Below are 14,227 nucleotides of genomic sequence, written 5' to 3' on the forward strand. Positions count from 1 at the left end.
GCAGGAGGGGGAGCCGTGTGATGGAATTGTTTTGTACCTTGACCAGTGGTGATCACACAAATCTAAACATGGTAAAGTTGCCTGGAGCTAAATACATAATGAGTACGTATAAAACTGGTGAAATCTTGAGGACCAGTGAATTATGTCAATGTCAATTTCCTGGATTTGATATTGTACTATAATTCTGCAAGATTTTATCATTGGAAGAAACTAGGTGAAGAGTGTGTGGGATCTCCATATTTGTGACTTTACAATTATCCAAGACAAAAGTAGCTTTTTTAAAAAATAGAATTATAGTTGATTTACAGAGTTGTATTAGTACAGCAAAGTGATTCATTTATATATATTTATATTTTTCAAATTCTTTTACATTATAGTTTATTACAGGATATTGAATATAGTTCCCTGTGTTATACAGTAGGACTTTGTCTTTTATCTATTTCATATACGGTAGTTTGTATCTGATAATCCCAAACTCCTAAGTTATTCCCCCCCCACCTTTCCTCTTTGGTAACCATAAATTTGTTTTCTATGTCTGTAGGTCTATTTCTGTTTTGTAAAAAATATGATACAAATTCATTTGTTTCATATTTTAGATCCCACGTATAAGTGATATGATATCTATGTCTTTTCAAAACAAATTGCTTTAATAAAATGAATGTACAGGATTTGAGGAAGACATGGCCCTTGGGATGTATTTTGGGTTTTCAAAGAATTTATTTTTATTTATTTTTTGGCTGTGCCCTGCAGAGCACAAAAGTTCCCAGGCCAGGACGTGACCGTGCCACAACAGTGGCAAACTGGATCCTTAACCCAATAAGCCACCAGAGAACTCCTCAAATAATTTATTTTTTGCTCCATAATTCCAAAAAGAAATAAATCTCAAAATAACTGTATTCTAGATAGATGAGGCTCTACTTGTGTTCTATCTCATCTCTAATTGAGATGAGCCTGTTAGTAAGGTCAGGTTGTCAGACCTTTGTTTTTCTTTGTCCTTTGTCTTTTAAGGGCCACACCTGCGGCACATGAAGGTTCCAAGGCTAGGGGTCAAATAGGAGCTGTAGCCGCCATTCTATGCCACAGCCACAGCAACGCTGGATCTGAGCGGCCTCTGTGACCTACACCACGCTCACGCAACGCCGGATCCTTAACCCGCTGAGCTAGGCCAGGGATTGAATATGCATCCTCATGGTTACTAGTCGGATTCGTTAACCACTGAGCCACGAAGGGAACTCCTGTCAGAGCTTTTTTGTATTTGCAATATTTTGCTTAACACTTCAAAAAAATTTTTATTAATAATTGGCCAGAAAACCCTTTGTGTGCTTGCGCATGTGCGTAGGGGCGCGGGGCAGGGATATAGAAACTTAAATGGACAAAACTGCTGGTACTATGGCCGGTTGTAGCTGTAACAATTAGGTCTTTGGAGACAGGTAAAATCCTTTGAAACAGTGACTGTTAATCTCCCTTTACGCGTAAAAAATTTCTAATCTAGGTTATTTTAAAGGATCGTGAAAGGGACCGTTGCTAAATAAAGACCATGTCTCAGACTAGTGATACTTTGACATTCAAACAACTCCAGCCTAACTGCAGAGGCAGAGATTCACCCTACGTCAAGCTTTAAGAGCTGAAATGGATCTTCATATAATCCAGTGTCTCTTATTAGAAGAATTGAATTTATTTCTCAACAAGTATTTAGTTACTTTCCTAGTTTTTTAGTGGGTGAACTAGAAAAGGGCTTCCAGCTCTCAGTCTATTGTTTCCCACTGGGCCACACAGCCCTGGAAAACGTTTTCCCCCTCTGTCAAAGCACTTCCTCTCCTTGGCTGTTTTAGTTCGTGGAAGGAAAAAAAAAAAAAAAAAGTTTCTCAGTGGCGTTTAAATGACCTCAGTGCTTAATTTAAGCTTGCACATAAAACTTGATAAGTATGTGTTTCCAATTCCCTCTTCGGCCTAAAGGAACATCGCCAAGAGAAGAGGAAGAAACCTGCGGTTCCTTTGAGTTAGAAACACTTATAATGTACTTGCAGCGCGCAGGCGCAGGACGGAGAAGGCTTGTCCTCTCTGACTTGCCGTAGGGGCTAGGTGGCTGCAGCCTGGGTTGGTTCCTTACCCCTTTCCACGTCAGCGGAGGACTCTGCAGAGCTGCAGCTGCTTCTGGGGGTTGGAACCGTAGTAGACGCTCCCGCGGCTGCCCCAGCTGCTGCCCTCGGAGTCAGGTAGCGTCACAAGCCCCTAATCTCGGAGGCTCGTGCTGGGCTGGCTAGAGTCGGAGGAACTGGCTCTAATGGGAAGATTCGGAAAGGGAGCGACTAGGCCGCTAGCGTCCGGGCCTGGCGAAGTGGAACGCGGGGCCGGGAAGCTGTGGGCCGGACGCCCCATCCCGGCCTGCTTACTGACCGGAGGTCTTTTCCCAGGCCCCCGGCCTCGCTGTTCCCGGCGGGGCTTGCTTAGCTGGAGGGAAGGGAGGGGGAAGGGGCGTGGGGGCGGGGGCAGAGCACTGATTGAGGGAGTCAAGTAGACAGAGTCGGGTCCCATGGATGAATGCCTTCAAGCGCTCTGTTATAGCAGAGTATTCGTGCACGGGGTCTCTTGAGCAGTTCAGGTTGTGTGTTAGGTTTAAAAGTTACTTCTGTAACGTGATGTGGTGGGGCTGGAGGACTGTCACTGTATTGTGGGCTTTAATTCTCCAGTACAGCGTTCTAAACCTTGGGCGGGGTTGTGGGGTGGGAGGTAATATACCCAAGGCCAAGGCTGACAAGTGTGTGTTTTTTGTTACATCAGGATTTATTTTTATGAGACACAACAGAGATTGACTCCCCCCTTCTAAACTTCTAAAATAATAAGCCGTGCTGTATGAACTTTAGACAGAAAAGATCACAGTGGTTACTAGTTGTGTTTTGTGGAGGGTTTTTTGGGTTGTTTTTTTACTTCTAATGATATCCTTGTATTTTATTTTTCTAGATTTTTTTTAGCATCTATTATCTTAAAATTGAGGGTTGGTTATAACCGGAAATCATGACGGCTGCTGAGAACGTCTGCTATACGTTAATTAACGTGCCAATGGATTCAGAACCACCATCTGAAATTAGCTTAAAAAATGATCTAGGTAAACTTTGATAATATTTTGAAAATGAAATGTAAAACATGCAGATAAGCTCATTTGCTTTTTAAGTTTCTTTATAATTAGAAATGCTTGATTTTTGTCTACTTTTTTTCCCCTAGGATCTTTTCAGTAGAACTTTGTCCTATTAAAAATGAAAATTTGTTACCTTTAGAGTTGCAGTATTTGTTTTTGGAAATAAAACAGCAGCTCAGTTTAGCTTATAACATAGTGAGGTGGGACTAAAGATATATAACGGTTTAGTTTTTAGATAATCTTCAGAATAACATAATGGTTTGTGTAGTTTAATATGTTTAAATGTAGTAATAATTCTCTGTAGGTAACAGGTTGAGAATGTATTTGTTTTAGTTCCTTTGTACACTTTGCTTCATATTACTTAACTCGTAAAATCAAAAGAACTTTGTTTTTTGGGTTCACCACCTGTTGAACAAATGAAGTCAACACGGAATACACATATATTTCCCAGAAAGATTTAAGCTTTTTATTTTTAAAGCATTTATGCTAAGAAGAAAACAAAAAGTTATGTTTAAAACTGTATGCTGTCTCCTTTTTATGAGCGATTCTGTCAGAAAACTTTTTTAAGTAATGCACATTCCAAAAATCATGATTCTTATTTAATTGAAGTACTAAAAATAAGTTACTGAAACTGACAACTACTGTGTAAAACAGACTAGAGGGGAAATTATGCTTCAAATTTTGAGCATATTTTTTAGAAGATAGTTTATAGTTTAAAAGGAGACAGTATTTTACTTGCATATTCCCACCTTTTTTATCAATCATCAGTAACAGAATAGCTCTTGATTTTAGGTTACTTAATATTAGGTTTCAATGGAGGTCTATTTTAGAGAAGGAAAAAAACCTTTTTCATTTAGATTGATAGCCTTAGTTTACAAAAGCCACATGTACTGTATTTACTTCTTTTTCATAATCATGTAAGCTAGTAGAATGAAATGCAAATTAATAAACTTTCATTACTATTTTTTTCCTTATAATTTAAAGGTTTTCTTTTCTTTTTTTGGTCTTTTTGCCTTTTCTAGGGCCGCTTCCACAGCATATGGAGGTTCCCAGGCTAGGGGTTTGATCAGAGCTGTAGCTGCTGGCCTACACCAGAGCCACAGCAACACGGAATCTGAGCCGCATCTGCGGCCTACACCACAGCTCATGGCAACAACAGATCCTTAACCCTCTGAGCAAGGCCAGGGATCGAACTTGCAACCTCATGGTTTCTAGTCGGATTCGTTGACCACTGAGCCACGATGGGAACTCCTAAAAGTTTTCATTTTTAAATCCCTAAAGTACTTAAGCCTCTTGCTGGGAAGGTAAAGAATTAAACTTGTTCTTTTTTTTTCTGGCAGAAGTTCCCGGGCCATTGATCGAAGCCACACCAAACGTAACCAGAGCCATTGCAGTGACAACGCTGTATCCTTAACCTCCTGACCCACGAGGAAACTCCTAAAACTTGTTTTTAACTATAAAAATACGCTTTTCTTAACTACCCTCCGTCTACAGTAAATAAGTAATCTTGAATTTATATTGAATATTTTTTACTTTGTCTTGGAAGAGTTGAGATGAGAAAAAGTTTAGAAATAGTGTAGTTTCCAATTTGAGCAACAAATATTTTTGGTGAAATAGTGACTTGCTTTACCTACACTTTACCTTTAATCACTGGATATGAGCCCTGATGACTGTACATTTCCTGTAGTATATTTTGGTGAATTGAATTGATATTTGAAATTTTCCATATGTTTGATAATATTCATAGAGGAAAGAAGTTCTGAAAATTTTGAAACTGTGGAAAAAAGCATTCTTCATTCACCTCAATTTGAATTGGTAGAATAAATGGAAATTGGGGTTAGGGGAACTTGAAATAAATGGTATGAATTTTTTTTTTTACAAGTTTGTTAATAAACTTACTTTGAAAACTTTTTAACCTTTAGTTACAAGTGGAGTTTTATCTTACTAAACTTTTAGGATTTGCTGATTTGTGAAAAGCAGCCCAAAACTGGAACACATTGTGTCCTTTACACAATCAAACAGATTAGGGGGGAAAAGGAAGCTTTGGATCAGACAGATTAGGGGGGGAAAGGAAGCTTTGGGACAAAGAAAGGCTATTTAGCCTCAGTGAATACAACTTCAGCCTTTTAGAACTTTGCCTGTTATTTCTTAATTTTGTAGTTTTGGTAGTACTGTCATGTCTTCTTATGTTTTGTTTTTTGTGAGTTTTTTTGCTTTTTAAGGCCCCACTTGTGCCTTATGGAAGGTCCCAGGCTAGGGGTGGAATCAGAGCGGCAAATGCTGGCCTACTCCACAGCCATAGCAATGTCAGATCCTTAACCCACTGAGCAAGGCCAGGGATTGAATTGGGGTCCTCATGGATACTAGTCGGGTTGTTAACCACTGAGCCATGACGGAAACTCCGGGAACTCCTCTTATGCTTTGTTTTTGTCAAGACTTAAAAACTGATGGTTTGCCTAGATTGGTACCTACTTTATCCTTTTGCATTTATTCATTTCTTTCTTTCTTCCTTTTCTTCTTTCTCTCTCTTTCTTTCTTTTTTCTTTCCTTCCTTCCTTCCTTCTCTTCCTTCTCTTCCTTCTTTCTTCTTTTCTTTCTTGGCATGTAGAAGTTCCCAGATCAGGGATCAAACCTACACTGCAGTTGCAACCTACATCACAGCTGTGGCAATGCTGGATCTTTAACCCACTCACTGCATGACAACAGAACATTTCTTGATTTGTTAGGGCAACAATTTTTTTTTTTTTTTGTATGGACAGGAGATATAATACTCTGACGAGTATGAAGAGATGCGTGAGAAATGTGGGATAAACTTGGCAATAACCCTGTATTCTCTGTCCACATACCTGAGGATATTCTTTGTTCTGCAGCATGAACACACCAAGCTTGTAATAAAGAGCTTTCGAGGGATAGAAAGAACTTTTTTTTTTAAATAAAATTTTTTGGAGTATAGTCGACTTACAAAGTTGAATTAGTTTCAGGTGTACAACGAAGTAAATCAGTTACATGTATATCTATTACTTTTCAGATTCTTTCCCCATACACATTCTTACACAGTATTAAATAGATTACCTTGTGCTATACAGTTAAGTCCTTGTTACCTTTTCTGTTTTATATATAGTAGTATGTTTATGTTAACCCCAATCCCCTAATTTATCACCCCCTCCCATGTTTCCCCTTTGGTAACTGTAAATTCAGTTTCAAAATCTTTGAGTCTCTTTCTCTTTTGTAAGTTCTTTTGTATTGTATTGTCTTGAAACTTTTGATTTACATGCTGCAATTCTTCTGAAACTTAAAGCCTTCCTTTAACTCAATCAACTGGTCATCCATAATCTCTGTCTCTTTGGCAAAAACAAGGAACTTTTTAAAAAAAAGTTTTTTGCTTTTTAGGGCCACAGGTGCAGCACATGGAAGTTCCCAGGCTAGGGGCTGCGTCAGAGTTACAGCTGCTGGCCTATACCACAGCCACAGCAGTGTGGGATCTGAGACTCGTCTTGACCTACACCACACCTCACTGCAATGCTGGATCCTTAACCCACCGAGCGAGGCCAGGGATCAAACCCGCATCCTCTTGGATACTAGTTGGGTTCCTTACTGCTGAGCCACAATGGAAACTCCCAACGAGGAACTATTTAATGGCCATACATATTCTAATTTTGGGAATTTATTTCTGTTTTCTTCCCCTTAATTAATAGACTTTGGGCGTCCCTCTTCGTCTTTCCTTCACATAAATATTTGTTTATGGTCTAAGCAATTATAGCAGCAGTGTACTTGTCTCTTATATTTCTGCCTTTGAATTTTGGATCCCAAAGACCTTTACCATAAATTCTCTGTGATGCAGTGGTAATGATGTGAAAGTATAGATTGTTTTGCATAACATATAGCAGATGTTTTTAGGCAAAGTAACAGTAAACTAGCGTCTTAATCTGACATGTGTCATCCTTAATTCTAAATAGTGGTTACTAATCCAGTACAGTTTAATATTCCTCTAGTTTTTTAGATAATTTTTTAAGAAAGATTCTCTTTTCATAGGCTATAGAAATATAATGGGATTTTGGAATTAATCTAATCTATTAATTCCAAATTTTTTTGAGTTTGAGGTGCTTTCTAATGTTGAAACCATGTCTCTGATCCCTACCCTTATCTCCCATAATAGTGGTTGTTACTTCGATTGAGAAAATCTGCACTAACTAAAAACTACTTTGAATTCAGAAGCACTGAACAGCATCTGTTTAAATTTTGAGAAATGGCGGGCATTCCCATTGTGGCTCAGCAGTAACAAACCTGACTAGTATCCATAAGGATGTAGCTTTGATTCCTGGCCTCTTTCAGTAGGTTAAAGATCTGGTGTTTCCATGAGCTGTGGTGTAGGTCACAGAGGTAGCTCCGATCCCATGTTGCTGTGGGTCTGGCATAGGGTGGCGGCTGCAGCTCTGATTTGACCCCTAGCTTGGGAACTTCCATATGCTGTAGGTGTGGCCCTAAAACAAAAGAAAAAGATTTTTTGAAAAATGGCTACATGTATGTTCAAAATATACATTATTCGGTATACCTATAGATTCATGGCCTCTGCATTAACTCCATTGGTTAGGGACCAGAGATCTAATTTAGTGCCTTTATATTATGTGTAAAGAATCATGAAGTTCAGAGAGAAATGACTTATGTAAAGTTATATAGCTTGTTTTTGGCAGAGCCCAGTGGAGAACCCTTGTCAGTTAGTACCTTTATTACCATTGCTGCTGATAAAGTGAGAACATGTTTTATTTCGTTAATTGCCTTTAAAATTATTTGAGGAATTTTCTTTTGAAATAATTGTGCTTTTAAAAAAATTTTTTTTTAATCAGAAAAAGGAGATGTGAAGTCAAAGACTGAAGCTTTGAAGAAAGTAATCATTATGATTCTAAATGGTGAAAAGCTTCCTGGACTTCTGATGACCATCATTCGCTTTGTGCTACCTCTTCAGGATCACACCATCAAAAAATTACTTCTGGTATTTTGGGAAATTGTTCCTAAAACAACTCCAGATGGGAGACTTTTACATGAAATGATTCTTGTATGTGATGCATATAGAAAGGTAAACCAAGTCATAATTATTTCTGAATGTTGTTTTTATTTGAAATAAGTGTGAATTTGATGGAATGTGCTTTGTTTTAGTTTTTAAAATTAAGTCTTGGATAAAATGTAAGTTGTAGATATTTGGAACTGAGGTTGTAGAAAAGGTTTTTGTTTTTGCTTTTATTTTTGGCCACTGCATGCAGCGGGCTAATGTAGGATCTTAGTTCCCAGACCAGGGATTGAACCCTGGCCACAGTGGTGAAAATGCCAAATCCTAATCATTATTGTTATTTTTTTGTGACTTTTTGTGTGTTATGAATAAAGAACAGAGACATGTAGAATATAAGACATTGATATGCTGAGTAAAAATTGCTTTAATCAATAGGAATCTGGTAGAAATTGTATAATAATCTAGAGCTTTTTTTCTACTTCTAATTCTTTTATTGAAAAATTTTGTTCTTAAAAATTGTGTTTTTTTGTAAAATGCTGGAACTCAACATTTTTCATATTTAAATTTTTATATCAGGATCTTCAGCATCCTAATGAATTTATAAGAGGATCTACTCTTCGTTTTCTTTGCAAATTGAAAGAGGCAGAATTGCTAGAACCTTTAATGCCAGCTATTCGTGCTTGTCTGGAGCATCGGCACAGCTATGTTAGAAGAAATGCTGTTTTGGCCATCTATACTATCTATAGGTAAATAAAGGTCCTCCTTTGGCTTAGTTATATAAGAACTATTTAGTCTTTTAGACCAGAAGTTCCAGAGTGGTTTTTTGCAGATTGTACCTTGCTTGCAGATATGTTTTGTTTAGCCTGAACATTTTTTCCTTATTATCATTAAGTTGCAAACATTGAAAAGCCAAAGATGTGGCAACACTGGGTTTTAGCTTATACATGACAAAAGTCTGCTAAAAGTGAACATCAGTGGCCCCCTTTAAACAGGTTGTACATTTTCCAGTGTATGAGCCTACTTGTCATTCTCAGTTTTAGTACTCTAGCCCATTTAACTAATTTACTAACTTGCTTAGCCATAGGGTTTGAGGTTTTGACCTAATTTTAGGATTCTTTTTATGGACTGTGTGTCTTTTTATGCTTAGAGGCTTTAAGGAGGGAACCTTTAATAGGGAGGATTGCAGTTGTCAGCTGATTCCTGTTCTTAGAAAGATGAAGGTTTTGGACTTGAAAGTAGCAGATCAAAGAATGAATTAGATGAGGCGGGAAAGCTTGGCTTTTACAATCATAGGTGTCAGTCTGTTTAGAAGTAGGATGTAATGTTTATAAACACCTTTGTACTTTCATAGCTGATTGTTCAGTAATTTCACATTTCTCTTACTATTATATTAGATTTTGTTATTTCTTGGGGAAAGTAGTATTCTGGTTAATGATGTAGAGTTCTTTGAAAGTTACTATAAACTCTACACAAATTTCAGAATTTAAACTACAGTATACACACAAAAATTATAACATTTATAACACAACCAGACATTTGAACACTTTCTTTATGATAATAGTAAGGAATTGTTGAAACTTCTGATACAATAATAGTACTATTATTAGCTTAAAAATAAGAGTCCTTAATTTTAGAGAAGTATAACTGATATATGTACAGAAGAAATAAGTGATCTGGAAATTGCTTCAGGATAATACAAGAGAGGAGGTGGGCAGAAATATAGGCAAGACAAAAGTGACTGTGTGGAGTTCCTGCTGTGGCACAGTGGGTTAAGAACCTACCTGCAGCAGCTCCGCTCGCTGTGGAGCTATGGGTTCAGTCCCTGGCCCACCACAGTGGCTTAAAGGATCCAGTGTTGCTGCAGCTGTGGGATAGATTGCAGCTGCAGCTTGGATTCAGTCCCTTGTCCTAGAAACTTCCGTATGGCATGGGTAAGGCCATAATAAAAAAAAAAAAAAGGACTATGAACTAATCATTGTTAAAGCTGGATAATTATTTTTATTAAGCTGATATTCATTGTTCTGTATACTACAAATACTTTAAATTTAAAAGTAAAGTATTTATTAAGTTAATAAGTAAATACAGTGCTTAGTTAATAAAATTCAAGGGACTTTTTTCTCTCTGGTAATTAGTAATGAAGGATCTTTCAACACCTTGAGGTTTTCACTATGAGCATCAATGTAATATCCCTAAAGTATATGAAAGAGGATTATTAGAACTCTTCAGTTGATAGATAGCATATTGAATATACCACCTTTTTCTGTATTGAATTAGAAAACGTATAATTTGGTAACTTAATAGATGAAGATACAAGCAGTTTTCTAATTGATTTGAAGTTTGAAAAAAACAAAGCAGTTGATGGTGTTATCAGGTATGTTAAGGTAAATTTTGGTAGTGTCCAGAGAATTACTGAAATAACAAAGTAGGTTTTTATTAAATATGTGTATTTCCTGTTTTATTTCAAGAAATTTTGAACATCTCATACCTGATGCTCCTGAACTGATACATGATTTTCTGGTGAATGAGAAGGATGCAAGTTGCAAAAGGAATGCATTTATGATGTTAATCCATGCAGATCAGGTGAAGTACTTTTGTAAAAAATACTTTTATGACTGTATTTAAATGAGAATTAAAAATATTACAGAGGGCCTAATTAAGTTTTTGGTCAGTAATTTTGTTTATAATTTTGTATGTTTTGATTTTATTTAGATTTTTGAACTTAATTTGTATAAAAAGAGTTTTTAAAAATTCTGTCTGCGGAATATTGCTTATGTATATATTCTTTTTTTTTTCTTTTCTTTCTGTTTTTTTTTTTTTAAGTAAACATCAGAGAGGCACTTAATAACAGCCACTCTACCTTTCTTCCAGATTGAAATTATCATGACCATATTCTGTGGGACTCTACTTTGGGGCTTTATTTTTCTTTCTGTGGGTATAGATCTAAAATTGTTTGTAGGGAAAAATAGTAGCTTTTTATAGAGTCTTTGCTGAGCCGTAGCTTCAAAAGAAGAGTGGCCTTCAAGGTAGGTGTGTATCTTTATTAGGCTTTTCAAACTTCATAAGTAAATAGCAGCTTTTCATCCTGGTGATTACTGTTTATGAATCTACTGGTGGTTAACAGCAACTTTGCATACCTTGGTGACATCTGATCTTGGAATTTTTGCTATCCAGTACTTGTTATGCATGAAGACTGAAAAATATTGAATCTGTCCATTCCTCTGAAATACAGGTGCTGTCATTTTATCTTTGTAAACAAGATTATAAGAAAATTGCTTATTTGGGCCACAGTGTTTTGTCCTCTTGCAGAGTTGGTTTTTTGACCTGTGTCAAAAGGTGCTCTTTACCTACATGAAGGGACATCATCAGAAATAGTTCAGTAAAACTTGTTGATACTTTTACTGTAGAGATACTGTCGAGGCCATAGTTCTCTGTATATCACAGTGTTCAGTGTATGAGAATTGATGAAATTTCTCTTTTGGGTTTCAGAAGTAGGATTAGCTGTACTCATAAGCAGTTGGTTTGTTTTGATTGTGTGGATTCCCTGAATCATGTAATGCATAGTGTTTTCCCCCTTGGTTTAGCTGCTAAAAATTCAGACCCTAGATTTGTGGCCCATTTGTAGAAAATATATTTGACTTTGTATTTTTTCATTTATGTGTTTACCTTCATTTTTTTTCCTTCAGTTAATTTTTCTTTGCCCTGATTTCCTCATTTATTTTATACTTAGTTATTATGTTTTTGAAAGTTGCATTAAGTTATTTTATCAAATGAGGTGGAGTTTTATAAATAGATTCTTACTCTTTCAGGATCGAGCTTTGGATTACCTAAGTACGTGTATTGATCAAGTTCAGACATTTGGAGATATTCTTCAGTTGGTTATTGTTGAACTAATTTATAAGGTAAGACTGATCTGTAGTGAGTAAAATTAAGAGTTTGAGATAAGGTTAAATATAGTCTCTGGGACACTGCTTTAATTGGTAGGATAATCTATTTTAGTAGTAGAAATATTTAGAGCATGGCTTGTTAAAGTCTCTCCCCTCCTACCTTTTTTTAATCGTATTTTCCAAGTACTTGCTTCCATTCATTCTAAACCTGCACAAAGAGTTCTATAAAAGCTCATGGCTTGACCCAATACAGCTGCAAAGAAATTGTTTTCTAGGGCTCAGTCACTGTATAAATTATGAATTAAGCTTTGGAATGAAAGTCAAGATCTTTTCTTGAATACACACCAGACTACTTTGGAAATCTAAGAGCAAACAAAAAAAGCCTTAAGTATTTTGTTGTTCCTTGTTTGTAAAAGAAAATAAGAAGACTTTAAATATGTTCATGTGACGTTGTAAGCTGCTGACTCACAGGAAGTCTAAGACCAGATAAGAGATTTGGGTTTTAAAATGAAGTACTTTATTTGGCAACATTTTAATTTGATGTATCCTTTGAAAGAATTGATTGCATCTTAAATGTTTTGAGAAAATAAAAGATGCAGTAATGTCCAGTTTAGCTCTTGCTACCACTGGAGGCCAACAAAAATATATGTCAGGAATAACTTTTATTAAATAGGCCGGTATGGACAGACTACCCATAGCAGACACTGATAACTCGTTAAAACCTCTTAGCTTCTGCAGGAAAGAAGCCCCTTTCAACACAGGGTACCCAGTTATTTGGAATTGGCACTTAAGATGAAACCAGAGCTGTAATATATAAATATAGTATGTGTAGCATATATATAAATATAATTCATGTGTTTGGTTTAGGAATGCCACAGATTCTCAAAAATAGATTCTCTGCTATCCAGTGGCTTCTTTATCTGGGGATCAGAACCTATCCACAGTTGCAACATACTCCGCAGCTGCACCAGCACCAGATCCTTTGACCCACTGTGCCACACAGGGGATTGAACCTGCAACCTGGCACTCCATAGATGCCACCAATCCCATTGGGCCACAGTGGGAACTCCTTTCTTGCTTTATTTAAGAACTGTTATTTTTTTAAATCAGCTATTGAGATTTATATAATCCATCATATTTCCCCCCAACCCCACCCCCTTTTTTTGGCTATGCCTGAAGCATTTGGAAGTTCCTGGGCCAGGGATCGAATCTAAGCCTCAACTGCGACCTGCACCACAGCAGCCCAAGCCACTGCAGTGACTGTGCTGGATCCTTCACTTGCTGCACCAGAAAGAGAACTCCTTTATTTCCCTTTTTGACATGACATTCAGAATAAAAATATAGGACCAAATTTAATGTCCTATCACATACAGTACCCATTTAATGTACTTGGTTAATGTGTTGTTCTTGCTTCTGTTACTTTATATTTTCTTTTTCTGTTTCACTTGTCTAGTATGCACATTTTTATAAACCATCTGAAAATCTTTTGTGAAAGAGTAGAAATATAAATTGTAACTAAATGAGTAAATGAATAAGTAGCTATAACAATTACTTGAAGTAAAACCTATTCCTTTCTGAAATGACCAGTGTTGTGTCTCAGCATCTCATCCTACATATCCTGATGTCGTTATAAGACTATTCTTAACTTTCAAATTAAGAAAAGTGGCATCCCATAAGCTGACATCTGTTTTTAAAAATGTATTTTAAAGCAAGTGTCCCTGAAGTCAACTGAAACCTAAATGTTTTCTTCTCCAGGTCTGTCATGCTAATCCATCAGAAAGGGCTCGTTTCATTCGCTGCATCTATAACTTACTGCAGTCCTCCAGCCCTGCTGTAAAGTATGAAGCCGCTGGAACATTAGTGACACTCTCTAGCGCGCCTACTGCAATTAAGGTATTATTTCTTTTGGTGCCAGTTGCATGGTAGATATGCTGTCTTATCACTTATGATTTAGTGACATTACAATTTACTATGTGGTTACATGGCATAGAAATAACAACTACAGGTTTTAGGAAACGATTTGATTTGTTTCATGGTCTGACCTTTTTTTCTTTTTTTTTTAATGGCTGCACCTGTGGCACATGAATGTTCCCAGGCCAGGGATTGAATCCATGCTACAACCGTGGCAATGCTGGATCCTTTTACCCACTGAACAGGGCCAGGGATCGAACCCAAACCTTGGTAGCTACCTGAGCCAGTGCA

The 14,227-nt window shown here is 36.8% G+C and overlaps 1 protein-coding gene across 1 annotated transcript in view; it reads left to right on the top strand.

Moving 5' to 3' along the window:
• Positions 1-2,084: 2,084 nt before the first annotated feature.
• COPB1 (COPI coat complex subunit beta 1) overlaps positions 2,085-14,227 on the top strand; it is a 37,859-nt gene continuing 25,716 nt past the window's right edge. The window contains exons 1-7 of the mRNA XM_047776234.1: positions 2,085-2,216; positions 2,962-3,106; positions 7,981-8,210; positions 8,718-8,887; positions 10,607-10,721; positions 11,948-12,040; positions 13,781-13,918. Of these exons, the coding sequence (XP_047632190.1) occupies positions 3,016-3,106; positions 7,981-8,210; positions 8,718-8,887; positions 10,607-10,721; positions 11,948-12,040; positions 13,781-13,918 (837 nt within the window). The 5' untranslated portion in view covers positions 2,085-2,216; positions 2,962-3,015. The remainder of the gene's footprint in view (positions 2,217-2,961; positions 3,107-7,980; positions 8,211-8,717; positions 8,888-10,606; positions 10,722-11,947; positions 12,041-13,780; positions 13,919-14,227) is intronic.

This window comes from Phacochoerus africanus, chromosome 4 (assembly GCF_016906955.1).
Source record: "Phacochoerus africanus isolate WHEZ1 chromosome 4, ROS_Pafr_v1, whole genome shotgun sequence".
Lineage (NCBI taxonomy): Eukaryota > Metazoa > Chordata > Mammalia > Artiodactyla > Suidae > Phacochoerus > Phacochoerus africanus.